The sequence below is a fragment of the Coloeus monedula genome, assembly GCF_965178545.1.
Source record: "Coloeus monedula genome assembly, chromosome: 1".
NCBI classification, from domain to species: domain Eukaryota; kingdom Metazoa; phylum Chordata; class Aves; order Passeriformes; family Corvidae; genus Coloeus; species Coloeus monedula.
In genome coordinates, this window is record NC_138781.1 from 146,781,593 (window position 1) to 146,809,269 (window position 27,677).

General features: G+C 40.8%; 1 protein-coding gene across 1 annotated transcript in view; it reads right to left on the bottom strand.

Annotated features, from left to right (window-relative positions):
• The window catches only part of SNTB1 (syntrophin beta 1), a gene marked incomplete at its 5' end in the record, with an annotated part of 106,608 nt that overhangs the window by 50,151 nt on the left and 28,780 nt on the right, over positions 1-27,677 (bottom strand). Inside the window, one exon of the mRNA XM_082285939.1 lies at positions 1,850-2,066. Coding sequence (XP_082142065.1) covers positions 1,850-2,066 — 217 coding nt within the window. The remainder of the gene's footprint in view (positions 1-1,849; positions 2,067-27,677) is intronic.

Consider the following 27,677-nt stretch of genomic DNA (forward strand, 5'->3'; position numbering starts at 1 on the left):
TGTGTGTGTCAGGTCACTGGGTTGTGAAACAGAAGTGTTATAAGCATGTAAGGGCATGGCTTAGGCTCTGCTGTGAGTGAAGATAATATTATTTTTGTGGAATCAGATTACTATCTTGGAATGCATTCCAGTGGGAAAGGGTCACTGCATTGTGATAGCATTTATACTGGGAAATATGAGTTCCAGTATTCAGAACTGTTAAAAAACGCTGAAACCAGTAAAGATGCGAATCCATGGGGTGCTACTACAATGCTGCAGCTAGCATGAGGTACTGCAAGCTTGGATGGAAAACTCCAGCTTAGACTGCACTGTGCTGGACTACAGTAAAAATCAGAACTCACTCTTTCCACAGGAAATGACAGCAACACAAAATGAAAACCATGATAACAAGCAATATGACTCTCCCACACATTACTTCCTAGTAACCCCAAAGAACACACACACTTGTAGCATACTTCAAAAAAGTCAGCTCCATTGCAGAGGTATCATGAACAATGAGTGTGTGTCCCTCTGAGTCAGTCCTAGCTCTCAAACCAACTGAGAGCCAGAAGAGCAACAGAAGGTGAAAACTACAATAAAGTAAAAAAAGAAAGGGTAAAAATTATGAGAAAATGAAGTCAATAAGTGCAAAGTATAATTACATTGTACTGATTCAAAAAATGTGACCTGTACAAGCACTTTTAAAATACACTCCATGGCAGAGAGAAAGACAAACTCTCAGACAAGTGGAACAGCTGTCAAACCTTAAACTATACAGACATATGTGGGGAAAAAAGTGGCCAGTATCAATAAACATCTTGATCTAAACTGAGAAAAACTGCTAGGATTGTTTCTGGTTTAAAATTGCAGTTCTGCAGCAGTCAGTTACCACTGACTATGGTGGTAACCACCTGGTGAGTGAAGAGCCAAGGCAAAGTAAAGCCATACTAAACAATAAAGCATGGAGGGGGAAAACTGAAAGGGCATATAAATATAAAAAGGAAAGATGGAAAACTACACAGATACTAATAAAGTCTCTGAATTGCAGTCCAAGAGATGACAGAGAAACCCATCCTTCCCAAGCCACTTTCTGCTCTCCCCTCTTCTCCTTATCCTTCTCTGCAAATGAAAATGTAACTTTTGTTTATGCCTATATGTAAATGCTGGGAATCAAAGGCATTACACCCAGCTTCTGAGCACCACAGAAAAACAAAAAGGCCATTATTTGGATGGAGAATCAGTCTGTATCACTGATTTGACTGTTCCCTTTTTTGTTAGCAGCTGTTAGAGCAGGGATCAGGGAGTGTGTTGGTGCAGTGCAGCTGTTCCACATATGTTATAAATAAGGGCTGGTAAAACCTCATCCTATTTTTAACATTATGAAAAAACCAAGTCACAAAAACTCTCCATTAATGCCTTGTAAGTGGAACTTTTCTCCTCTTCTTGACTTTAATGTCCAGAACTGAATACTCAAAACAGACCATTCTTAAAACAATATTCACCAAAAAAAGGAAAGAAAATGCAATTTAGTGGAATCAGACTTAGCCAGCCTGGAGGATGTAACCAATTACTGTCTTTTCCTTCAAAAGCAGACAGTTAATCAGGATGAAAACAACCCCCTGAGACTCTATTTGCAACAAAAGTACTGGATTACTGCATCGAAGTTTCTCTAGCAGAACCCAAAAGCTGAGCCTAGCCTCACATGGTTCAGACACCACCACTCACCCCTCCCAAAGTGGTGCTCACCTCCCTTGCCGGGTTGCTGCGTGTGGCCAGAGCCCCGCTCCTGCTCACCAGCCTCAATGCTGAAAAGGTCCACAACCATTCAACAAGAAAGTGAAATCCCAGCCCCAGGCAAATCCCCACTCACCTGTTTTCGGGGTCTGACACCGCCATGTTGCGTGTCACGTAGCACATCTTGAGGGGAATTGTCTTCCTGTCTCTGTGGATGGAGAGCGAAAGCTGCGACATCGGGTCAGCAGAGGCACAGCCCAGGCGCGGAGATTCGGGGGGAGGCGTCTCCCACCCAATCTCTGACACGGGGGAGCCTTTCTTCACATAGGGGGTTGCTTCTCTCATGTATTTCACTATGGAAAAGAGAAAAAAAAGATGGAAAACAATAAATAAATGAATATTCAGGAGTTGCATCCCCATGTGAAGTCTCTGGACTGGTGTTAACCCTCAATGCTGTCCATTATATCTTCTCACCCAGCATTCCAGCATGGGAAGCTGTGCAAATACAGAAGATGAAGAAGACCCTGCTGCCAGGGTCAGTATGGTACTATGAGTTAAACAAGGGAAAAGACCAGAACAGGCAAAGTAAGAACATACAGCCAGTGTAAGGCCAGGAGGGCCATCCCACCTTCATATGACAGTGGGTAAGCAGTCATGCAACAATTGCTTCATACAGAAGCCATGAGCTGTCTGAGGTACAGGGATGTTTTAAAGAAAGACATTCAACCAAGTGACAGTGAACCTATTATTCCCCTATCTAAAATGTTCCAGCAATACTTCCAGTGCTTCCAACTCACACCTTGCTTCTGATTCACACTTGCCTGTGTCCCACCACTAATCTCAACAGCTGTTTCTGCTTGCTGGGAAGCAGTTTTACCTAATCTACTTGCACATATATATATGGAGTAAACAAAAAACAATTCACTTCTTAGCCTCCTCTTGGGGAAATAAAATTAAGTTTGAGCCTTTTGTGAGAGTGTGAAGGTGTCAGATTAGATCTCAGCCTCTTCCAGGCTTTTTTCCAGAATGGATAAGAAAAGTAAATGTAAAGATTCTGAAATTATCTTAATGTATTAAAACCCAATACCTTTTTTACATGTATACTTCATATTCACCTCTTTATGCAGGCAAATACTGCAACATTTTTCTCTTGTTTTTTAGTTGTTTTGGTAGTTTAAGCTCACTTTTGCTTTTGCTATTGATGTGCTTGTCAAACCTGCCACTCACAGCCTCCTTTACAAACCTCACAGAGCTCAGACAAGACAAGACGTCCCATTTAAGCACCCTGGTTAAAACAATATTCCCCCTGCACAGATCTGTGGCTGCATAACTGGCTGCTGCCACTTGATTGTAGCCACAACTCAAACAGCAGTGACATGAACTAAAAGTGCAGGGGCACCGTGAACTTATTTGGGGAAGTTATTAAAATGCTGTGAGAGAACATTGAAGGAAATGGTGCAGATCATCATGTCAACTCAGCTGAAGAGGCTGGGAATAACTGAAAATCAAAAAGGTGGGTAAATTACGAAAGGGCATTGTGGTGAAGGACGTCAAGTTAGGGAGAGCCAACTGAAGTTTTTGAGTTCAAAATGAAACCAAGAGAAGTATTCAGAAGAGTGGAGAAGAACAACAGCGTTCCTGTCAAAACCACAGATCAGGTGATTAACTTCAGCAGCACTATTTTCAAGGCACTTCATAAAAATTTTACCAAGAGAGAAACCAGTGCAAAACTAGAATCCAGGCTCTGTGAGCACTTATTGCTACTTTTTTTCTAAAACACCTTAGGGCCCATCTTGCCATTGTTCACTTTCTCCTTTTCAAAAAATCTGTTAACTTCAATCACAAGGACTTCTGTGTTTAGGTATGTTATAGGATATTCCTCTGTGAGAAGGACCATCTGTGATTTATCAGAAAGGCTGTCCTACCCAACACTCATGTTTTTATTTCCTTGTCCGATCCTATTCTGAGTATTTTTTTAAATTAATTTGTTCCCTTCTCAGGAACGAATTGGCAATTCCACCAGGCTTCCAGAAACTATCCAGACAAAAAGAGTTGAGATTGAATTTTTTTTTAAACATTTTTCGACATCTACCTGAAGTCCATTATCTAAAAACCTGCATCACCTAACTCCCAAAACCAGTGCTCATCCTTGGGTAATCGAAAAATCACCGGATTTTCAAAGGTGCTGAAAATAAGCAGTTGTTGCGAGCGTCAAAGACAGTGGTTTCAGCAGTCGGCATCTCACTTTGGATGTACTCATAGCCTTAGGGAAGCCAAGAAACAGAACACATCCAGCTGTGGTGACTCTATTCCTGCTAACTGAACAAACACGACTCTGTCGTTAATTTAGATGGGTGGAACAGTTAAAGCTGTGAAAATCACATTCAACCACAAGTTTTGTTCCCTTTAAAATTAGAGATTAATGATTAATCTGTTGAAAGAAAGTAATCCAGTCAGTTTTTGAACCCTGGTACAGTGACATGCCAGAAAATGCAATTCCAAATAAAAGTCCAGGTCTCAATAGTGTAGCTATTTCATCTGTGCTATTTTTGTCCTTTTTCAGTTGCAGCTATAGGCATTCAACCTTGACATATTTTAATTAAGAAAAGGAGAGAAGGGCCGGGAGAGGAAGGAAACTGAAGTAAAAAATTTGGCTGAAAACCTAAGCAGGAACACAAAATGTGAATTTAATTCCCCAGAGATGGGACAGAAGAAAAGAGCCAGCCCTTCCATGTGCCAAAAGCCAAGTTTCCATGCAACGTACCGGTGAATTCATGGCAGGCAGCTGCAATGCTTCACAAAATCCCATGAAAAAGGAAGCAGGAGTAGGGGGAGAACAGAAACACAATCCTCTTTCCAGGAACTAAGTCTCAAACACAGCAAAAGCCAAGAAAACTACCTTGAGGATGTACATCCTATGAAAATTCCTTCCAACTTCTGAACTCACAGACATCTAACTTCTACTACATCTCAACAGAAGATGGTTGCTCAGCCCCAAAGATATGAATAAAGAGCTATTAATGCTGATAAACTGCTAACACAATCTTCATATGAAATTCTACAGTAGAATGAAAAACATGAAGTGAATACATGCTCACCATTAAAAAAAAAAAAAAGTATTTTTTCTTGCTTCTACTAATAACACCCCACTTCCTACTAAATACAAGTACAGCTCTCTGGATTCATGGCTGAATTCTGCTGAGTTTTACAGCCCAGACTTTATGGCTGTTGCATATTCAGGTGCGTTTCATATTTTAAAAGCCCCTGAATGGATACATATAAAAGCACAAATGTAATATGGGAGTGGAACAGGTGGCAGAACTTGATCCATTTATGTATTTTTTTGTTATTATTTAAATTTCAGAGCCACTGCTTTCCATTTACTTCATCAACATCTGTAATTATATGTCCATAACCACAGCCCAGTTCACGAATTTAGCTGAAATCAGGCACACACTGTTCAGATGACTCATAAGTTTTATCAGCAATTATTTCCTATTTACCTCTAAATTCTGGATGCAAATACTGCAGAACATGCTGTTTTACAACAATGCACCAGCAACCCTACTACATACACAGCAATTTAGGGCGACCCCACATGTCTGCATTTTGCAGCCTGTTCACTAACCAGTTCTTAACCCACAGAGTAAAAAACAAGTTGCTACCAGTATCTATTATAGGCATAGTTCTATTCCACACTGCACTATCTGAGATTCATGGATACAGCAAAGTTAAACTGAAGTTATACAATTCACTTCCATCATCAAGTTTTAAAATCAGAAAAAAGATGATGCAGTCTATTGGACATTAAAGCAATAATGTGGATAATACTCTGTTTTCAGAGCATTACACTCAAGAGCTAGATTTCCTTTTGGATACAGTAGCACAAATTCAGGCACTGACCATAAAAGAAAGTGACTATCAAGAACACTGGGTTTATATACTGCCAATGAAACTACCTAATGAATTAAAACCTCAAAACATCTAACAAATGTAAATAAAGCATGCCATTGTATAACAACTCTGAATTATGAATAATTATTTTATAGGCATGTATACATGCATATATATACCTTCAGAATATATACATATGTCTAACATATATGAAAATATTAAATATATATTTATATAAAAATGCCACAATCTTTAAGACCATCAAAATGTATTCTGCAAACAGAGAAAACAATATGCAGGGGCTCAGAAAAAAACTCTCATAGTTTCATTATTATAACTCAATTTACCGACAAACTGTAAGTTTAGTCAGGAGTTGTCTAAACTCATTTTTTTGATGCTATAGTTCAACTTCAGATATCCTTATATCAGTACTAATTAATGATCCATACCCTTTTGCTGCACCACTAATAAGAAACTGTGGTCAAGCAATTAAAATTCCAATCTCCAGAGTGCCCCTTCCCACAAAGGGAAGAGGCAATCAAATAAATTAATCCACTGATATGCATTGAAATATTCTGGATTTATTTTTTGATCTGCAAGACAGGCAATGTAGCTTCCAAAAAAGCACTTCATTTATACGGGCTTCTGCCAAGTCCCAAGACTCCACAATTAATCCTTTGTTACTGTTCACAGATCTTTTTTGAGGGGAAGAAGCAGGCTTTTAATGAGAGAAGTACTACAGACCAACTTGGTCGTATTCTTGGCCAGATGCCTTTCTGAGGAATTGGGACTCTTCTGACACATTCAAACTGTTTCCTAGGAGGGAAGACAAAGACCACTGAGGGGAAGCCAGCAGTGAGAGGAAAGCTCTTTTGTTACTATAGGAATGAGGACAGGATGTGTAGGTTTACAATACGAAAGTAAAAGGAACAACATAGCCAAATCTACTTGAAGACAGTTGATCAAGGAATTCCCCTTTGCAGCAGAAAAGCACAGAGTGTCCTCTAGCATGATACCAGAATTTGCCTGCTAGGCTTTATGTGAGAGATCAAGTTTCCTCTGAACTCAAGCCAACCAGATGCCTTATACTGAAGACCCTTATAAAAATGAGATGAGCTGCTGGTGCCATCACCAAAACTAAGATCCAAAGAAAAGAGTTTATGAATCAGATCATCTATATGAAGATGTGTCACATGATCCTTTCAGCAGCTTTAATGTGGGCATAAAAATAAACCAGTCAACAATCCTGCTTGTCAGTGTTTCCACTACATTTCCTACAGAAACATCAGTTACTACATTCGGAGAAGTAATATCCGTTAACATCATCTACTTCCCCCCATGCTGAAAGGGATTTGAAATAGTAAACCTCTTGATCTGCCAAGAGCATCAGATCTCCACCTCTGTGAGATGATAGAAATTAATTAAAATAAACACCTTGTGAGAATAAAAATCCCCTTTATACTTTGGCCATTTCTTACACTGTAGTGGGACTATGCTCAGTTTCCCATTTTCTGCTGTTTTTAAAGTAATTCCACTGAATTCAGTGTCTTGTCTATTAATCTCTTAAAGAGACAGGCTTGGATCTAAGTTGTAAGGGGCCGGTTTTAGATCCTTTTTAAAATACATTGCGCTTATTATACTTTTATATGGAAGACAAGAATGAATGTTTTGAAATAATAACTTCAGAAATATCCAGGCGACAAGCACGCCTTTAAGATAAAGTTTACCTGAAAGAAGCGTCTTAGCAACTGGTCCCAAAAGGTGGCTGGTAAGCAATCAGGCTTCAAGTTTGAGTTTTCAATAGGGTACAAACAGGCTGGGTTAAAAAGATCAATAACTGCATTTTAAAACTATAAAGAATACTTCACAGTGTCCTTTTAAATTTGCAGCTGCTTTTATAGAAAAGGTGAAGCTATGTTAAGCAGGGCTATAAGCACCATCACACACTTGCACTCAACAAAGGAAGGCAGAACCTTCCAACAAGCAATTTTGTGTTCTTAAGAGAATTTCTTTGTCAACAAGGTAAGAAGATTTGCAGTCCTGGCCCCATCAAACAGGAGAAAATGGGACTAAATAGGCTATACTCAGGAAGCCATGCAAGGGTGCAGTTTGTGAAACCTGAATAGGTCACAGTCATCAGCCACACTGTGTTATCTATATCAGGTTTCAAAAAACATAACTCACCACCAAAAATGTCTTAGAAGTCAAGAAATTGCAGGAGAAAACCCAGCACACGTCTTGGCTGGAGCAATGGGCAGCCCCTGTGGACACTTTCTCCTTCCCACTGCACCAGGGGCCTCCACTCTGATTTTAGCACTTGTGAAGCTTACACATATAATGGAGATTACATTCCCAGGCCATCCCATGCTTCTGTATAACACCAAAATTTCTTCAGTAACTTATCCTCAGTTTCTTTTCCTGAGACTCTGCCTATGATGTGTGCTGATTCAGCCACTGATTCCCTAGGTCTGATGTTCCCCTTTAGCAAACACTTCTTCAACAGTTTCTGAGTTTCCTCACCATAAATGTTTTCTGGGGAGGGAAGGCTTTATGTGTCATCTTATGCAGCATATCAATTTTGTCAACTGCAAAGCCTGTAAATATTAATCCATTTTCATTCCTCCACAAACCCATGGTTTTGTACTGCACATAGAGCACCATGACCAAAGCACACAACTCACACCCCACCAGCCTGAAAGCTTCACCTCCAGTCAGCACTTCCCAGCCACTTCTCTCCGAGGTCACTTGGGGCGGGTCACTACTAAACATCCCCTTTCAGCTCCTTTGTGAGCTGTATTTCCATGGTCTAATAATAAAGTCATGCTGGAAGTTAACAGCATGCATGCTCAAGGAAGCAGGACGAATTTCAACGCTGGGGTGAGATTTTTTGTATTTCTGTTCAAAACAGATTAACAGAAACTAAACAGATACAAACTTGTGTTACACAGAATCTCAGTAGAACCAGAGGCTGGATCAAAGGTCAAATATGTGACATCAGCACTTAAGCTGATGAAGTGATTAAAAACAGTCACAGGCTGTCAGTAACCTGGTACACACAAATTGCAAATTGGTAAAGTAATAATAATAATAATAAACTAAAGGCAGACTCTTTCCAGTTGGTGTTTCTCAATACTTTCCATTATAATGTCCATTACTCATGCCTAGTACACTGAAAGTGCTTCAGTTTCCTTCAAGTAATTTAGTCTATTTTAAATTTCAAAGTCTCTGTTTCAATCAATTGGATGTATTCAGTTCAGAGTTTTGATATGTCACTATGGATAACTGCATGAATTCTAGAGTCAAGGTCCCATAAACTACTGATCTATCTTTCAAAGATTTTATGTACTGCAGCAAAATAAATGCAGATACATCTCTCTCTTCATAATCTGAAAAACAAATTTTAGCTTATAAAACCCAGAAGTACAATGTTTGGTTAAAAAGAAGATGCTTATAGCTTGATCTAGGAGACACTGATGCTATCTTGAAGAACTTGTACTGAAAAGAAACAGGACTCAGTGGAGAATAGGGAGCAGCTACATTGGACAAGTGTCTCTTCTCAAATAAACTACAAATTGATAAAACTACTGCCAAAACCTGTAGGCTGTAGCTATCTAACTTACTACATTTTTAAGTAAAATGTGACACAGCTCATTTGCTTCATTGTTATGTGACACTGAACTCTACAATTAGAACTACGCAGATCTTTCATAATGGAAGTGGAAAACATCTGAAACTGGCAATTTGGGAGCTGAACATGGAAATTAGCAGTCGCATTTTGAGAAAAAGCATTGTGGGACCTGTGAGTCACTCACTGATAACCAAACCGGAGCTTCTGCTTGTCCCCAAGGCAGAATGTTTCCTAAGTTTAACCAAAAAAAAAAAAAAGTGGTTTTAGTCAAATGATACTAGGAGTAGGTAACCCTACTCAAAAGTACAACAGAAAAATATATCTTCATGTAAAGCAGAGAAATGAAGTGAAATACATTTCTTCAATGGAACTGTAGCATTCAGATTTCTAAGGGCCATCTCCTACCCAAAACTGACACTATATTTTAAAATCTTTTATCTAAATCTCAGGAATAAGTTGATTCAGAATTTCTCGTGTGCTGCTCATGCTTGTTCGCTGCCTCTGTCAGTATTTATAGATCCCTCTCCCATCACCCACATGCTCAGATGGAATTCAAGGTGTCTGGCATTGCCAGCATGCTATAACTTTTCTATTTACATGAGTAATCTCAAGTGTCAGAACAAATATTTCAACCGCTAGTGATTATGTGAAAAATACATAAGGGTATTACAGTTTCAGAGGATGCTGTTATTTCAGCAGTCACACAAATCATTAAGTAGTACAGGGTAGACTGAAAATGGCACTCACTGAGAGGGAAATTATTATGCTGTGTATGCTTGTACCTGTTTTACAGATGGCTAAACTGACACAGGCAAGTTAAACTGCCTCCCTCAAAGTCACGCAGTAAGTCAGTGATGGAGTTCTCAGCATTAAACTTAATTTCTATCTTTATGACTTCTCCTGTTTAAACAACTCGAAGAGATCCTAGTGCCAGTGAAAACTGGATTCTCAATGTCTACTGTCTCCTCCCTATGAGAAGACCTTTGAAGATCTTCTAAGATCTCCAGGATTGATTTTGAAGAGCAGGGCTGCATTTACTAGCAAAATTTCCGTTCATCCTTTTCATTCTTCACTGGACAATACCAAGAGCTTTGAACAAACTCAGGGCACACATTCAGCTAAGAACTTGATGTAACTCCTGTGGCTGGGCTGTGCACCAAAAGGCATCAGATCACCATACAAGTCCTTGTTTTTGGAAATCCTTTAGTTTGCAACCTCACCAACAGGACAGGCTGATGGCCATATCCAGAACATTCCAGAGCCAGAGATTATGGATACTTATCCATATAGGGAAGAGAGGAAGGGAGGAATATGAACACTATTTAAGTTCAATGGCAAAGAAACACAAATCCGAGGAGGTCCCTAAAGTGTTTATGGGAAACTAGGACGAATGTTTCTGATCATGGGCATAATGGAGTAACTCTGTTTTTACACAGCTCAAGACCACCTTTACCTGGTTCTGAAGTCCAAGCACAGCCTCACACTGCCTCTGCTCTACCAAAAGTCATTTACAAGATGACCCAGCAGGAGCGTGGCAGACCTGGAATGAGGTTTGGCTCTACACCTATTTCCTGGCTCATCTACAGGCCAGCAGAAAACTACCTGAAGCAGACAGATTGTTGCTCACTGAGGCACTGGAAGGGAGAGAAGAGCTCACATGACACCACCCCTTGTATTCCAAGGGGTAAAGGAAACAGGACTGTATGTGCAGGAAGGGTGATGAAAAGAGTCAGACAATGAAACTTTAAGCCATATCTTTGTGCCTCGGTTCTTTGGCTCCCAGTTGAATGGAGCTCTTTTCTCCCACAGATTATGGTTTTCTCTAGGAATAAGCCTCTAAAAATCCTATCAACAAACTACAACAATCAACAATTAAAGAATAAGCACACTAGTCATTAGCATTGGCTAAAAGATTTTCAGAACCACCTGCACTTTGAGCAAGCATGGGAAATTCTCAGAACTGATGCACAGAAAGAGACTGAGACTGAAACTCAACTGTGCTGCCATAGGACCATGAATGGCAACATGTGCTGCTCTTTGCATCTCAAAGTCTCTTACCAAGATATCAGCTCTCCTCTTCTCATCCCCCAGGAGCTATAGTTACTGTATCTTAAAAAATGCCAATGATCTGGGATGGAATATGGTCCTCCTGGAACTTCAGTGCATAATGCAATTTGGGGTGAGAAATACTTGGGAGGAGGGGCAGGTTTATTACTTTTAAATAGCATCATCTAAAACTATTCTACAGACAGGATCTCAAAAATGAATTAGTGAACACAGTGAACAAGGGAAGCAGTGAAAATCCTCATAAAAATACTGATTTCAGAAACTGATTTTTTTCCATGAAATGGTTTTATGAAGTGCTTTTAAAAATACATCTTCATTCAAATTCTTTTCTTTCTCTACAAATAAAACAGAAGTGTGAACTGACATTTTGATTTAAAATGTCTTTTTAAGATCAAACTCCTTTTCTAATAAATATTGCATAGAGTTTCCCAGCATCCATTTTGTCAGCTGGAAAATTTATACAGTTATGATTCTATTAGGTTTCTTGCAGTGGACTGGGCATTTAATCAATGAGAGCAAAGAGCATCTAAATAGGGTTAGGCTGCAAATTCCTTTCAGTGAGAAGTTAAATCCCCATTAGCTTTGAGCCATAAGCCTCCATGGGTTTAATATGCAGCTTAAAAGATAACTCTGTGAGGGGTCATGGCTCTTTACTGAGGCACAGAAAGCCTATTTCACAGATCGCCCTGCAATAATAATGTAAATATAATCCCGTTTCAGTGGACACTTTATCCTTCCAGAAAACAAGCAATGTTTTCTATCCCAGAAAAAAAAAAAATCACATTAATCTTCATTTTAAGGGTAAAGTAATTCCCTCCTTCATTCAAGCCCTATTACAGAGAACTACTGCATCTGTCCTGGCCCTGTGCTGATGCTGGGGCCAGCAAAGTCCCCCCCACCTCTCTGGAGGGCAAGACAGGTTGCTCTCAGCAGCTGCTTTCAGCAAGTGAAGTTGACTCGGAACATCAAAGCACTTGCTAAATGCCAGTTTTGCTAAATGCCAGTTTTGACTGTTTCAGGTTAGGTCAAAGCCAGGTTAAAATAGTACAACCTATTGTTTTTCAAAGTCTGCAAACTGCCTGCCAAGTACTTTTTGGTCAACTAGAACAAGAGCCTGATAAGAGAGGTTGGAAAAGAAACTGGCAATTTCAAGCTGAGCTTCAAAGGGCTGTAATAAAATGCAACCCCCGTTCAAATCATCGCAGAGAAAACCATTTGTTTAATCAGTGAGAAGAATGCTAATTTGTTTGTACCTCAAATTTATTTGCCATTTGTACTACTGGAGCCCTTACCAAGATTAGCGAGGAAGCAGTGCATGACAGCCTCAGATGCTATGCAAACAGAGCAAAAGCTGGTCCCCTCCCAAAGATCTTAGAAATCAAGTACAAGTTAAAAGACAATAGGAACATGACAAGGAAATAAGCAGGCAGAAGAGCCCATAGTAAAAATCATGCATGTATCTCCCCGTGTTGTTACAGCTGTATTGCATTCCCTGTAACAGAGACAGCAGTAGCAGGTGCTGTTTGTAAAAACACTGAAAACACGTGGGGAAGAAAAGGAAACATGAGTGCGGTGATACAGTTGCTACGATGCCTTTACAATTAATAGCGGCAAGAATTTTCCGTGTTGCTACCACTGCTGCTTCCGAAGTAGGGATTCCATCAAGACATAAACTTTCAGCACCACCTCAAGCATAAAAGGTTTTCACACCGGAGCTGTAGCTTGAATTCTACAGTTGGATATAAATATAGATATAAAAGCAGTTGTCCAAAGCAAGGACAGCTCAAGTGACTGGGATCAGTTAGCCAGATGAGGATGCCCAGCAGAGCCTGTATGGGCGGGCAGGCTGGCCTTGAGGCACATATAATGAAAAGTCCTCAATACACATGCAGATTAACAGCAGCTCTCAGTCTCTGTCTCAGCCTCACATGTTCAGGCCAATTCACACAAAAGGGGAAAAAAATACCACACTTGTATGTCTGTCCTGTAAGACCTGGGAATAATCCTGTTGCAAAAGTAAACAGGCTTGCAAAGCTTGCAAACTGAAAGCAAAGGATAGTACAAGTAAATGCTTTATTAGTGTAACTGGTTTTCTTTATGCTCCAGTGTGGGAGTACCTTTGAAATGAGGAGCTGAAAGCACAGCTTTCTCAGCCAGATCGTCTATGCTTTTACAGAGGCTTGGGGATACACAACAGGGATAACTATCTATTTGAGGCTTGTTTGCTTTATTTAGCTCAAGGGCAGGTCTCTCTTGCTACTTGCAGAGAGCACTAGCAGATTATATCAGTGCTGCTGCTTTTTTTTTTTTTTTTTTTTTTTGCCTTTATCTTTTTTTTAACAGCAGCAGCACTGATGGGCACAGAGAGGGAAAGAAAGTATCAAGAACAATTTCTGCCTCAAAATGTTTCTGAGCTCAAGGTCACTTAGAATTTCTGCCAAAGTCACTGGGTTCATCATCAGTGGGAATTAGCTCAGGTCAAATGGTCAAAGCTGAAGGTATGAATAAGAGGCAAAGAATGGGCAGTGGGAGGAAAACTAACCCTGACAGGTAATTGCATGAGAAGCTGTTGAACTCCAATTCAACATGAGATATTCCATATGGAACCACCGGAAAAGAGCTTTGACTTCAGCTTCAGTGCTGACACCATACCTCAGTGCAGATTGCAAACACCAGCCTGTCTGTTTCCCTACAGTCAGGGTGACTCTTCTCTCATCTTGCACACCAAAGGCTATCAGAATATTATCAACATATTTTTATAAAGAGATCAATCACATAAATAAGCTGACCTTTGGGCTTCTTGCTATTGTAGGTGTGTGGTCCAGTTTTTAAAGGACAAGTTTGAAACTCTGGATTTCAGCAAATATCAGAATCTGATAATTCAGTATTTATACCATACTCATCTACAACTCTTTAAAGGCCAATTCCGCAATTGTGCCTCTTGTAGAGGCTGCAAGAGGCTGAAGTAAAGTTGGTGACAGATTGAGAGCCTAAAGCAAAACCTTCGAGCAATATAAGACCAATCTGCCTGATTGGTTATTGAATCTAAGAAAAAAAGATGAGGATATGGGAGAGGATTTTAAGCTAGCTGGTGGCAGAGGTATGTCTGTGACATTTACATCTCTTCCAGCAAAGGGAGTGTTAGAAACTTATTCTGGTGGCCCACTAGTTATCCCAAGTTAGGAGTGAGAATAGTGGAGGGCTGTATACACTCTTTGTTCAACAAAGGGTTATTCGGTAGCTCTTTAATTAAATGCATGATAGAGAATGTACAAGCCTATCAAGTGCAAAGAGGGCAGAGCAGTCCTGAAGTTCTGAAGTGCCAGTAAATAGAGTACTTCTAGGTCACTTCAGCCTCCTCCAGACTGTTTTTCACTCTATTTATATTGCACTGCCTTGTCTTAGCCCACTGAAGGGACAAATCATCATCACCTTCAGAGGCAGGACTAGGAGACTCGTAGGATTCTTTCAGACTGACAGCACAATCCCCAGATCTCAGTTTAGATTACAAACACGAGATCTGGCTCAACACTCCGAGGTTTTTAAGATTTGTGCTTAGCGTGCAGGGACATTAATGATCAATGACCAGAAAGCCCTCTTCAACAAAAGTGTTAATGAGATAATTCAGTAGCAACAGATATACAGCAGAGCAACTATACAGACACAAGCTAATACAGTAAAACATAGACATTTATAAATGTACACAGGTATACATGCATCTTTTCAACATGTGCCATGTCCTAGGGTTCTGTTAGGCAACTAGAGATTTCTGGCTCCCCATTTGTCCAGCAGCTGTTACGTGATCACAATGGTCCTACCCCCTCAACCCCTGGGACCAATTCTAGATTTGTTCCTCTGTCAGAAACTGAGCAGCAGCAGCAGTCTCCCCTTCAGCCAGTATGTGCCCCAGCCCCCTCACTGCCTCCTTCTGCTAAGGAAGGGAAGGAAGGCACGGAGGAGGCACAGAGATAACCAGGGCTGCTGAGCCAGGCTGCCCTTGCCTGCTCCCCCTCGCTCCTGCACAAGGCTGCACACAGGGAGCAGCAGCTGATGCCGGACCCCAGCCCCGCTCCCACGCTGGCAGGGCCCTGTGCTGGGGCAGGCGCTGTGAGAAGCTCCCAGGCTGTGCTTTGCAGCTTGCAGAGCTGTCTCCAAAGCACAGCAGCAGGGGCAGGAGCATGCCATGAGCTACGTGTTGCACTATGGTGAATGACACCAACGTGCTCATGTCAGGAATTCTATCCACCACAGAAATATTGTCTCCCTGACAAAATATCTTTATAACATTCATAGCTCTCTCTAACCTGTATTTTCAGGTCACTTCACAGCAGCTCATCACCCACCACAGTCAGTTCAAGTTGTGGCAGTAGGTCTGCAGCACTCCCTACAAAGGGAAGCCTTGGATAAAATGGGAATGAGGTGTCCATGCTGGACCATGGTATGGCCCACCACCACCTCCTGGCAGGCATGGGGAGTTAGAAGAAAGTTAAAGACAAAATAAATTAAGTTTTGAGAAAAGGATCGTGATTTTAATGGAAAAGAAAACTTTATCAAATCAAGGACACTGTATCCTAAAAACAAAAACCCCAACAAAACCAAACAACAAAAACCATCCAAACACAAAACAAACAGAATGGTTATTGGGGCTGTTACTGAGATGTTACCTAACAGGATGAGCAAACTCATTACAGCCTGTCTATCTCCTTGAAATTCTCCACTTTCTTATAGTCTACTGTGCATTAGTTGCAATGGTGAATTCCAGCTATATTCAATACAGGCAGTAATTAAACGGTTATAAAAACGTGGAGCTGGAATGCTGACAAGCTCTATGAGCAGCATTATCAGCAGTGACAGCTAGGGAGTCAATCTGCCGCACTTCTCCAATGGTTTAAATAATGTTTGTCAGGATCCCACAGTCAACACTTTCTCCCCCCTTCTCTTTACATCATGCTGCAGTAATTGTGCAGATGCCTGCTGTGCTCAGGAGATGGAAAGCTCAAGAAACTCTTCAGGAGAAGTAAAACACCAACAGAAACCCTCAGGCAATTAAGTCACATTCCCCCTTCCACCAAGACTAACCCAATAGGTCACCAACAGCTCCTCTCCCAGATGTGCATCCCCCACTCCTATGACACCCCAGATCTTGCTATTTCTTACTTGTGAACAGAAATAATTATTTTTTAAAATACGCATTTAGGAGTGTGTGGCTGACATGTACCCATGAGGCTCAAGAGGGAGCCTCATATATTTACCTCAAAATTCATGACCAGGGTTTTCATAGTAGATGAGACTCTCTTGAACAATATTGCTGAGGAAAAGATGGCTATGCTATTGCATTGGTCCCACACTTCTTACTAAAAACCATTTCCCAAATCTCCTAAAGTGTTCTTGTAGCACCAGGGCCTCTTCATCCCCCAGGGGAGAGGTGAGGAAAGCAGGTCCAAGCACACAGGGAGCAGGTGGCTCCTTCTGCCGTGTCCACTGGCCCTCATCCCTGTGCTGGAGCAGACCTCTGCTGTAACTGCAGCTGTCTGAAGCCAAGCCTCTGACTCGCACTGTGATGAAAAGTAGGCTCCTTTGCGAGGGCTATCACTTCTAGAAGAACCATTGTTTTTCTTTAAATCCAACAGTTGCTCCTCCAGTGGGAGAAAAGGAAGTGTGTGCACAGGCAGCCCTGCTGCTGGCCGGGCCATCCTGCATGGAGCAAAGCCCCAGCTGCTCACACAATCCTGCCTGTTCCTATCATCTGACAGATACAGAAATATCAGTGCAGAAGCAAAGGCACGTACACTGATTTTTTCCCTACACATTCTCTTGCACAACATGATGTTTACTAGTCTACAGTCCTTCTTCAGCCTCAAACAGGCATTCAATTAAATTGACCTTTCCCTACTATCCTCTGCTTTCAATGTCCTCACTACATTCCTTTTTAAGGACACCCCTTTGTGCTTGTGCTCTGTTTCTGACACAAAACCTACAGGTCTTTCCCAACTGGTAACCACTAAGGAGAAGAAAAGAGATAGCTCTATTTTACCATTTGTTTCATACAATTAGGTAAGTCAGGGCTGAGTAATTCCACAAAACTAAGTCTGTGTAATAGCTCATCATCTTTCACTGTTATTCGCACCTTTCATTCCTATTTTATTCTCATCAGCAGTTACACACACTTGTCACAACTTCTCCTTAAATGCTGATCTCTTCAATCAAAGCACTGTCTCCTCTGCCTTCCTTCTGCATTGCCCAGCACTTCAGTGACATGATCCTGATGTTTGCTAGAACAAAAAAGTCTGTCTTGCTTTTGGGTTGCTACCACTACAGACATCCCAGCAGTCCCAGCAAAAGCTGGAGAGGCAGGAGGAAGGAAAACACACCTCAAACTTTAGACAATATATTGTACCTCCTTGGAAACAGTGATCAAACACAGCAGAGTAGAGAGACTTTATCTGCAGCCAGCTAAAGGAGATAATCAGAGGCAAACCCTCCTTAGACACCAGAAGATCTACAGAAGAAAAGTAGTATGAAATATTTTCTTCTCTTGCAGATTCTTTAGTAAAGAGATATAAAAGCTCAGCAAAATGTTTCCTGCATTAGGACATTACAACTCTCACTCTTGACACTGGACTCTGATGTTTACAAGACATCAGTTCCCACCAGAGTCTTATAATATTTCTAGTTGATTAATTAGATTAAGAAATAAATCAACCATGAAACAGGATTCACTGAAAACCAGGCTCTCTTAATTCTGGGGCTGTCAGACTTCATGTTTTTTGCAAATAACCAGAAAGTCCAATTACATGCACAGCAAAGCACCCAGAACATTAGATTCCTCAAAGAATTTACAGAGAGAATCCAAGCCCAAAACAACAGTCTGTCTGAGCAGGAACCTGTTCCCCTGCAATGGGAAGAGCCTGAATGGCAGAAGACACGCAGCTGCCTTCAGCTTGTGTCAAGTCCTCATCAAAAGTACCCATAAACAAAGAGTCATCCCCACTTAGCAATGCTCCAGACTGGGCCAGATGGAGCCCTTGATGGAAGCTGAGTGGAGAACTGAGGCCTGAAGAGCCATAAACCCTCTTCTTTCTACCCATGTTCTTCAGCTCAGAGGCATGGCACTAGCTGGGCACCATGAGCATCCAGTGCAGCAGCCTGGCCCTACTGAGGATTTGAGTCACCAATGCCATCAATCCCCTTGCTTAACCAAGCATGGTGACATTGGTCTTTTAAGATGAAAAAGACAAGGAAATCTCCTCGCAGAACAGAAACCAGGCCTGGCTGAGCTCCCAAGACTTCAGGAGATGATTTGTCTCTGCTGCTTTGGCACAGTTAGCTTAGACACATGCTGCTTCTATTCCCTTGGTGATCAAGTTAGCAAAATCAAATGACTAAAAATGAGAAGTCTGGGGGGAGAAGGAGGCCTTTAATGTGATCTAACGCAACTTAAAATCTAAAATGAAAACAGCCAACAGTGTGGCATAATGGGAGGTATCCACTGAGTTAAAATTTCTGTGTTAGAAACTGGAAATCTCAATAGCTCACAGAGATGAATAGTCCTCTCAAGAGGGCAATTCATGCAGCAGTTATTGTAAAGTGGGAAGAAATCAGCTTTTGGAGCTGCCAGGTTTTATCCTTTTCTTTGTTAACAAACGTGAAGAGTCTGTATATCATTTTAGCTAGATGTCAAGCACTTAGCTAAAGTTCAGAGGGAGGAACTTCACCCTAAAGACCAAGAGACTCCACTTGATCAATCCATATTTGATTTTGCATCGAATCCAGTATTTTAAATCCAAGGTCATATCATCCAATTATAATTTGTGAATGCTGAAGTGGTACTGCAAAGACCTGGGAGACAGGAAAATAAGGGTAAATTAAATGCTCTGGAGTTTCCATAAGGTTTTTTTGATTACATTACCATACCCAAATCACATGCATATACATTATTCTTTTAACTGCACACCATAATCAGAGATGGCAAGGCAGTTCATTAAGTTTTGCAAGTCCCAACTAATGGATCTTGAAAAAAAAAGGAAGCTCAAATCCATCCATCCACCCCTCCTTTTCCCATTCCTTCCAAAACCTATTCCAAATCAAAGGTATGGATTATCCTGTTTCCAACACGAAGCTTAGATTGACAGAGATAGAACAGAGACATTCAGGAATTCTTCTGGGAAGGTTTATTTGGATGGCATCTTGCACAGACAGTGAGGAATGGGTGATAAAAAAAACTGTTCTCAGCAGGTGTGAAATTGAGTAATCTTTTAAAGTAACTGTGTGAGGCAAAACTAAATAGAAATATAAATTTAAAAGATCATGACAATCAAAGAATAAACTAAGTATTGTCCTTTTTCATATGGAGTTACACAACTACACATCCCTGCCACCAAGCAATATATTACACAACTCAATATTCATCTTGACAGTTCAGGAACCAGCTGTCACACACAGCCCCTGCAGCAATGCCTTCTTCTCCCTGGAAATCTCTCATGGAAGCCTGAGGGTTTTCACATGTCCTGCTTTTTGTCTTCATAAATCCAAGATCATAAGTGAGGCACTAGAAATGTACTATTTACACCTAATAATATATGAGCTGAACAGGCAAAACTCAGCTGCTAGGCATTCTCCCCAGTCCCCTGGGGGATATCAGATTTTCAGCCTCTGACTTCCTTCACTCCACTGCTCTGTTCAGTGATGGTTCCCAGTGACATTAACAAGAATTAAAACTAAAGGCCAAGCTGTCAAAACACGATGCAATTACACACAGTCCTGCAAATTTGACTGTTAATTTCTCTTACTATTACCACCAATATTTATTGTGAAGATTTTTACTGTTGAAACTGAAGAACTCATGTATTTGCATTGAACAGTGAGGACCATTTGTAGGGAAGAATTGAACTCAGAATCTAATACTACCAAAAAACAAGAAAAGGAAAAAAAAGGTTGCAGGAATTAGATCATGTATTACCTATGTTTTAAATAATATTTCCTTCTGTTTGAAAGAATAAAGATATTTTATTTATACAACTAAAATCTGAACTGCACCCCAAACCCTCTTTCACCACTGAATCAACTACTACTTTATTCTATTTTTATGGCAAAATTACAATAATTAGTCTTAACTGGACAGGAGAAACTGAAACACTGTATTCCATATTCAAAAACATTTCAGCAACCATAAATTAATTTTCTCTGATGCAAGCACTAATCTGAAACACAATTATTTAGGAATTTAGACTGGATTGGTATTCAAGCATAATGACTAGTACCCTCAAAGCATGGTCAACTCACTTACCCTCTGAAAAACTAAAATGTGCCCACATGGGAACCTTGTTCTGAACACCCACTTTAAACAACTGGCCCCTATGCCCAAGGTCTTTGTCCTGGCTCACTTTACTGCACGTTTTCCAGTCTCATATGCACGGTTTTAAGGTGCAAGTTAGAAGTTAAAGCTGTCTGTGGAGGTCTTTCAGGACTTGTTTTCTGCATGTAAGGCACATTAATATGTATTGTTGACCAATAGCTTCTTGGGGACCTTCATTTCCAAATGCTAAAAATGGGTATGTAGAAGGGGAGAGTACAGGACTTGACTTTTCAAATAGTAGAGTTACATGGATGTATAACAACTAAGAAATTCAAAGCTATGGAAAAAAAATACACAGGAAATCAACCTTAAATCAGGCAAGGTAGTGATGCCTTAAGAGGCCTCCTAGAAACAGAGACTAGACAGGGAATAAAGGTAGGTATTTATTTGAAAGGCCTTCAAAGGCACCCCCTGGGGAGCCAGAGTCTTTTGCCAAGATGGACCCCAAGATGGACGACAGGTCATGAGTTCTTCACACTTTTATAGGTTTGGTTCATAGGTTCATTTGGTTTATAGGTTTGGTTCATTTGCATTTCAGGGTTAATTCTTCAATTAAAGCTTCAGTTTAATGATGTAGTTCCCCTCAGCTTGCCCCCCCTTAGAGGCATTTTGGCTTATACTTTTTGGGCCTAGGATGGTCTGGGTGTCCTTGGAGAGCAGGCCTGGAGAGGCTTTGTTATGTCTACCTGGCATGAGAGAGCAGAAATTAACAGGCCACAAGAAACTTCAGAGTTACACTCTAGGTAGTATAGGATTTGAAAAATATAAAAGTTAAAACCTAAGGCATCAGCAGAAATAAAACCAAAAGAAAATCCAAAGTTTTCCAGGTCCCTTACCCAAATACATAAAGAAGTCTAAACTGAAGAAACATATTTTAGTTTGCATAGAAAATATTTTTTATTTCCTTTGCAATAAAACCAGGACTCTGATCTCTCTGCCACAATCTCAGTCAAGGATGGGTGGTAAAAATAATGGTCAGAAACACAGAGCTCCATGGAATTTATCTGGTAGCTGTAGGGGAGACACTGAGGGGCCAAAAGTTATTTCAACAATGAAGTAAATCCTCTCCATGCCCAGACAGCCCTTCTATTGAGACAGTCTCTTGGTTACAATAGAAACAAGATCACAGTTAATCTCCAACAGAGAGCTACATGCCTTGGCCAAACCACAACGTGTACCCTTTCCTGGTGCTCCCTGCAAAAGCCCTGCTGACAACAGCAGAGCTGACCAAGCATTAGTTAGGAGGACCCAGTATGGCTGCTAAGGTTTAATCGAAGCTAATTCATCCTCTCTGGGCTTTTTAGTCTTTTTGTTCATGGATGCAAATCAGATAGAATCACTAAGGTTGGGAAAGACCTTTCAAGACCATCAAGTCCAAGCTTTGACCAAACACAGTCCTGTTAGCTGAACCATGGCACTAAGTGCCATGTCCAGTCATTTCTTGAACATGTCCGGGGATGGTGACTCCATCACCTCCCTGGGCAACCCATTCTAGTGCTTAACCAATCTTTCAGCAAAGAAATTCTTTCTGATTTCCAACCTGAACCTCCCTGGCACAGCCTGAGGCCATTTGCTCTTGTCCTATTGCTTGTTACCTGGGAGAAGGGACCAATCCCCACCTGGCTACAGCCTCCTTTCTGGTAGTTGCAGAGAGTGATAAGGTCTTCCCTGAATCTCCTTTTCTCCAGGCTAAACATTCCCAGCTCCCTCAGCTACTCCTCATATGACTTACTCTCTAGAAACTTCACCCCCCTGCTCTGGGCCTGGCTATTTGGCCAGTTTTTAACCCAGCAAAGCATGCACCTGTCCAAGCCATGGGCTGCCAGCCTCTCCAGGAAAATGCTGCGGGAGACAGTATTGAAGGTTTTACTAAAGTCCAGGTAGACAACATCCACATCCTTTTCCTCATCCAGTAGGCGAGTCACCTGGCCATAGAAGATCAGGATCTTTCTTTCCCAAAGCCGTGCTGGATGGGCCGGATCCCCTGGTTGTCCCATATGTGTCATGTGATTGCACTCAAGATGATCTGTTCCTTCCCTGGCTGACAAGCCTGTAGTTCCCTGGATCCTCCTTCCAACCCTTCTTGTAGATGGACATCACAGGCCAACCTTCAGTCATCTGTGGCTTCCTGGTTAACCAGGACTAAAGGTAAATGATGGGGAGTTGCTTGGCGAGCTCTTCTGCCAGCTCCCTCAGTACCCTCAGGTGAATCTGATCCAGTCCCAGATTTGTGAGCATCTAAGTGGCACAAAAGGTCACTAACAACTTCCTCCTGTATTGCAGGGAGTCTATTCTGCTCCCCATCCCTGTCTACCAGCTCAGGAAGCCGGTTTCCCTGAGCATAACAGAAGCAAAGAAGGCATTAAGTACCTCAGTCTTTTTCTCATCCTTGGTGACAATGTTCCCCCTCCATGCTCAGTAAAGAACAGGGGTTTTCTTTGGCCTTCCTTTTGTTGTCAATGTATTTATAAAAACACTCTTTATCTTCTACTGCAGTGGCCAGACTGAGTTCTACATGAGTTTTCGCCTTTCTGATTTTCTCTCTATATGACCTAATGACATCCTTGTCTTCTTCCTGAATTGACTGACCCTTCTTCCAAAGGTTATAAAGTCTCTTTTTTTTCCCTGAGTTCTAGAGAAAGCTCCCTGTTCAGCCAGGCTGGTCTTCTTCCCTGCCAGCTCATCTTTCAGTACATAGAAACAGCCAGCTTCCATACCTTAAAGATTTCCTTCTTAAAGGATGTCCAGCCTTCCTGGACTCCTTTGTTATTTAGCACTGTTTCCCAAGGGACTCTCTGAACCAGTGTCCTGAACAGTCCAAAGTTCATCCTCTGCAAGTCCAAGACAGAAGTTTTGTTGACCCCCTTCCTCCCTTCACCTTTGTCATTTAGAAAGCAGGTTGCAGTGAGATGGGGGTCAGTCTGAAATGGCCTTAAGTTGCACGTGGAGAGGTTCAGATTAGATATTAGATTTTTTTGTTTGATTTCTCACTGAAAGGTCAGGCATTGGAATGTTGACCAGCAAGGTGGTGGAGTCACCATCTCTGGAACTGTTCAAGCGGCATCTGGACGAGGCACTTGGGTTGCCAGGTTCAGGGGTGATTATGGTGGTACTGGGTTGATGGGTGGAGTAGACAAACATTGAAAATCTCTGCCAACCTTGATTCTGTAATTCTGAAAGGCAATAACATGAAACTGGTGTACACAGAGGAAAAAAACAACTAATCCCAGAGAAAGTCACAAGTACCCATATACATTTCTAATACGAAGAACTTTGTCACAGCCTGAACTGAAAGTTGAACTTGGCTTAGCTGCCACCAACAAACAAGCCTGCAGGGAAATGCTGCTGTTGCATGCAGGAATTCTTGGGCATACATTTGTAAGCTACTTCTTTACAAGATTAAAGACTTTGAATATCCTCTTGATACAGGCTTTGCTAGTGCATACCATGGGCAGGCTGCTGCCAGGCATGGGTTTGCTTACCAAAATCAGAGACATAAAAACCAGTCTGGACATACACAATCTATTTACAGAAACACTTCCAATCCCAAGAAAAGGCTGAATAAAGACAGCAAATTCAATTTCTTTTAGGAAGACAAAGTAGTCTTTTTCCCTTTTAAATATTTACACTAATACTCTGTGGTTACCAGCAAATTACCAAAGAAAAACTTTGCCTTCTAACAATTTCCGCCCTTTTCATGTTTCATGCATATTTCTTTGAAAACATCTTCTCTGACTGGCCGTAAGATGCTCAGTTTTTGATGAAAGTAGTGATAAATGAATCCAAAGAATCTACATTTACCTTCCTACAAAGAATCTACATTTACCTTGGACTCATTTTGAAAGCCTTCAGAAGAATTTAATTAATCACTGAACAAAAGCTACAAAGCTGTAGAGGTTGGAAGGGATCTCTGGAGGTTGCCCGGTCCAGCCCCTGCTCAGAGCAGGACCAACCTCTGGTTAAGAGCCAGCTGCACAGGGCCTTGCCCAGGCAAGTTCTGAATTCCTTCAGGGATGGTGATTACATAGACTTTCAGGGCTGTCCCAGTGTTTGACCTCACATTCTGAAGAATTTCTGCCCTATATTGAATTGGAATTTCCCTTGCTTCAACCTGCAAAATTAAAAAAATATCAACTATGGCTATCTGAAGCCTTAAGAACTGCAAGTGTTGGCAAATTCCAACTCCTCAGCACCAAGACAGGAAAGTGGAAGAAAAAATGTCTGCATCAACTAAGTTTAGTAGAGACACACACACGGTCATTCCCTCTTTTCCCAAAGCTGGTCCAGGTATTTAGGCCGAGGGCCCAAGGAGATTTTGACCATGGCTCCAACCTGGAGCCTAGGTCAGTGCCATGAGGAGCATCTGTTTTGTTTGTATTTGTATCCAATTCTACCACTAATCAACTCTTTAGGAAATTTTCAAGTTTCACACGCTGTGGATTTTGAAGATTAAAGGCTCAAAATATGTTGCCTGGATACAATTGGTTAGATAAGATTTCTGAAGAGAAGATTATGCAAAGAGAATTACCAGACGCAGTGAAAATGCTCAGGAAATATTTCTGAATTGCTTGCACCGTTAAATTTGTCCCTGATGTTTCTCTTTCCATCTGCAGAACTGTTTCTTTTTTTAAAAAGTCAGACTTAAAAAGAAAGCAAATAAACCCTGGTCAAGAGCACAACAGACAGAACAAATGTTTGAGTTGGTCTGAACATGTTCAAAAGTTTTGTTGAATTATGCAGGCTGCAAGCCTGTACGTCAGAGGTACAACTTGATGGTAATTTCTGATATATTGACTCAAGTAAAACATGACATATATGTATATTTAAATCTCAGGACAGTACCAATTGACAATACCATTTCTTAAAAAAAAAAAGGAAATGTTTGTCTTCATTGCAGTAAGCACAAAAATAAGCAAGAAAGCAACATTAAAAGACAGTATTAGAAGCTATATCCCAAAGAAGGGAGAACGTCAAATATATAAACTGTATATGCCAATTTGTATAAATCAGATGTAGACAGTTGGTCCCTTTCCTTATTTTCATCAGGAAGTTCTAGCACAAGTTGTGTATCACACGTTTAGGTTGCACGTGATAGGATCTTACTTTTTTCTTTCAGTTGTCTCTGATAGAGATCAGTCAGACCAGAGGGTCATTTTTAGAATAACCTTTAATAGATCAGTCAGCTCTGTCATCCTATTTGCCTATTGAAGCAAAAATGACAACTACATTCACCTACAAAACAAAAAATTAAAAGCCAAAAGCTGCCTGTCCAGTTCTTACTCAGTTCAGTGGCGGCCACAGTCTCCTTTCCATAACAGCATAGGGATGTTCCCTCTTCCACAGGAAAGTCACTTGCTGGTTTATGCACATCCTGCCATTTGTTTCATCAGGAGACTCCAACAATACTAGCACAACACTACCAAGCTGGTTTTGGTCTGCAAAGGTATCACTGTCTACGTCTAGATTCTTCTTCTGATTAAGATGTGCATGTAAAAAAACGTGATTATAAATGCTGACAAGTCAACAAGTTCAACCCTAAAGTGAAACTGAAGTACAGAAGAATGTGCAAGATAAACTGACACACTGAAGACCTTTCTTGAAAATTTTACAACCAAGAAATGAAAGTGACATGAAAGTCTTCCAGAAAACTTAGTTTTTGATATAAGGCAAATACGAACAGCAGAACACATTCTTTAGGATGAAAAACATGCAAAATGTTGGCTTTTGGTGGACAAATTATTGAGATCTCCTGAACTGCTCTTCCTGATATCAACTTAATTACATTTATCTTGATGCATCTTTACCTCAAGACAAATTAACAAAGTAGATTACAAGAAGGACAACTGAATATTTTGGGGTCAAGACTGTTAGGAGACAGGAACCATGGATTTTGGACTTGTTGTTCTAATCCTCATGAATAATAAACCTTGGGATATCAGATTATTGAGCACTCAAAAAAGTTATGGTAGGTCTAGAACAACCATTAGGTGGTTGTATGACGAAAGTACTAAACTGAATAAGGATAAAACTGCCAGAACATGCAGTGAATCTATTCAGGTAAGGTTCTTCTGAGAACATACATTTCATTAGCATGAAGGGAAAAGCAGGAAAGTGGGAGAAGTAAGCATGCCCAAGTGATACAGGCAAAACATGACTTCCACGTGACATTTCTTTGTTTCTCAGTCACATTAACAACTGCTTTCGTCATCCACTGAGACCTACAAATTTTCAGGGCACAGCTGGGATTTTGAAAACCTATGGCCACCACAGACACTCTGACTTTGTGATTACTGTTCATCATGCCCTTCTGGCCTCACTCTGCTCACAAAACAATGCCTGTAATGCAGCCTGCAGGAATTGGACCAGATAGCTTTATGCTCTTAATATTAACAGCTCATGAAAAACCCTGAAAAAGACCCCAAAATCCAACACAGTTTTATCTGCAGTCAAGACAAGAGTAGAATTGTCTGGTACTTGAGACAGGAAGACTGCATAAAAAATGAATAAAACATTAAATACACAGCAGGTAATCAAATGACTAAAGCAGTTTTGAAGGGCTTTATTATTATTATCATTATTATTATTTTTGGCAGGTGGTACCAAAGTAGTCTATCTGCTCCTAAACTTTCCTCAGTTGGAAATACAACGTGCAGTTCTTGTGCCGCAAGGCTGAATTAAACTACATTTTAAATTCTACACTCTAAATTCTATTCAGGTGAAAACTTCCTACAAAACTTCACAGGCAAAAGGAAAGAATACTTAGTTCTTATTAATTTTCATATTTCCAGTTCTGTCTTCAAAAAGGAAATGCTAAAAAGTCTATGATCTGTCAACCCACTCCAGTTCTAAGTGGTTCACCTGATCTCTGTTTCTTCAATATAAAGCCACTGACGAATGCAGCAGACAGAGTGAGACCTCTTACCTTTTGGGAGGGCAGAACTTGTTACCAAGGATCCTACCTTTCCATGTACAAAAGGCCAGGGCAGAAAATGCAGCAAGCCTGTAATTTTAATTTTTTTT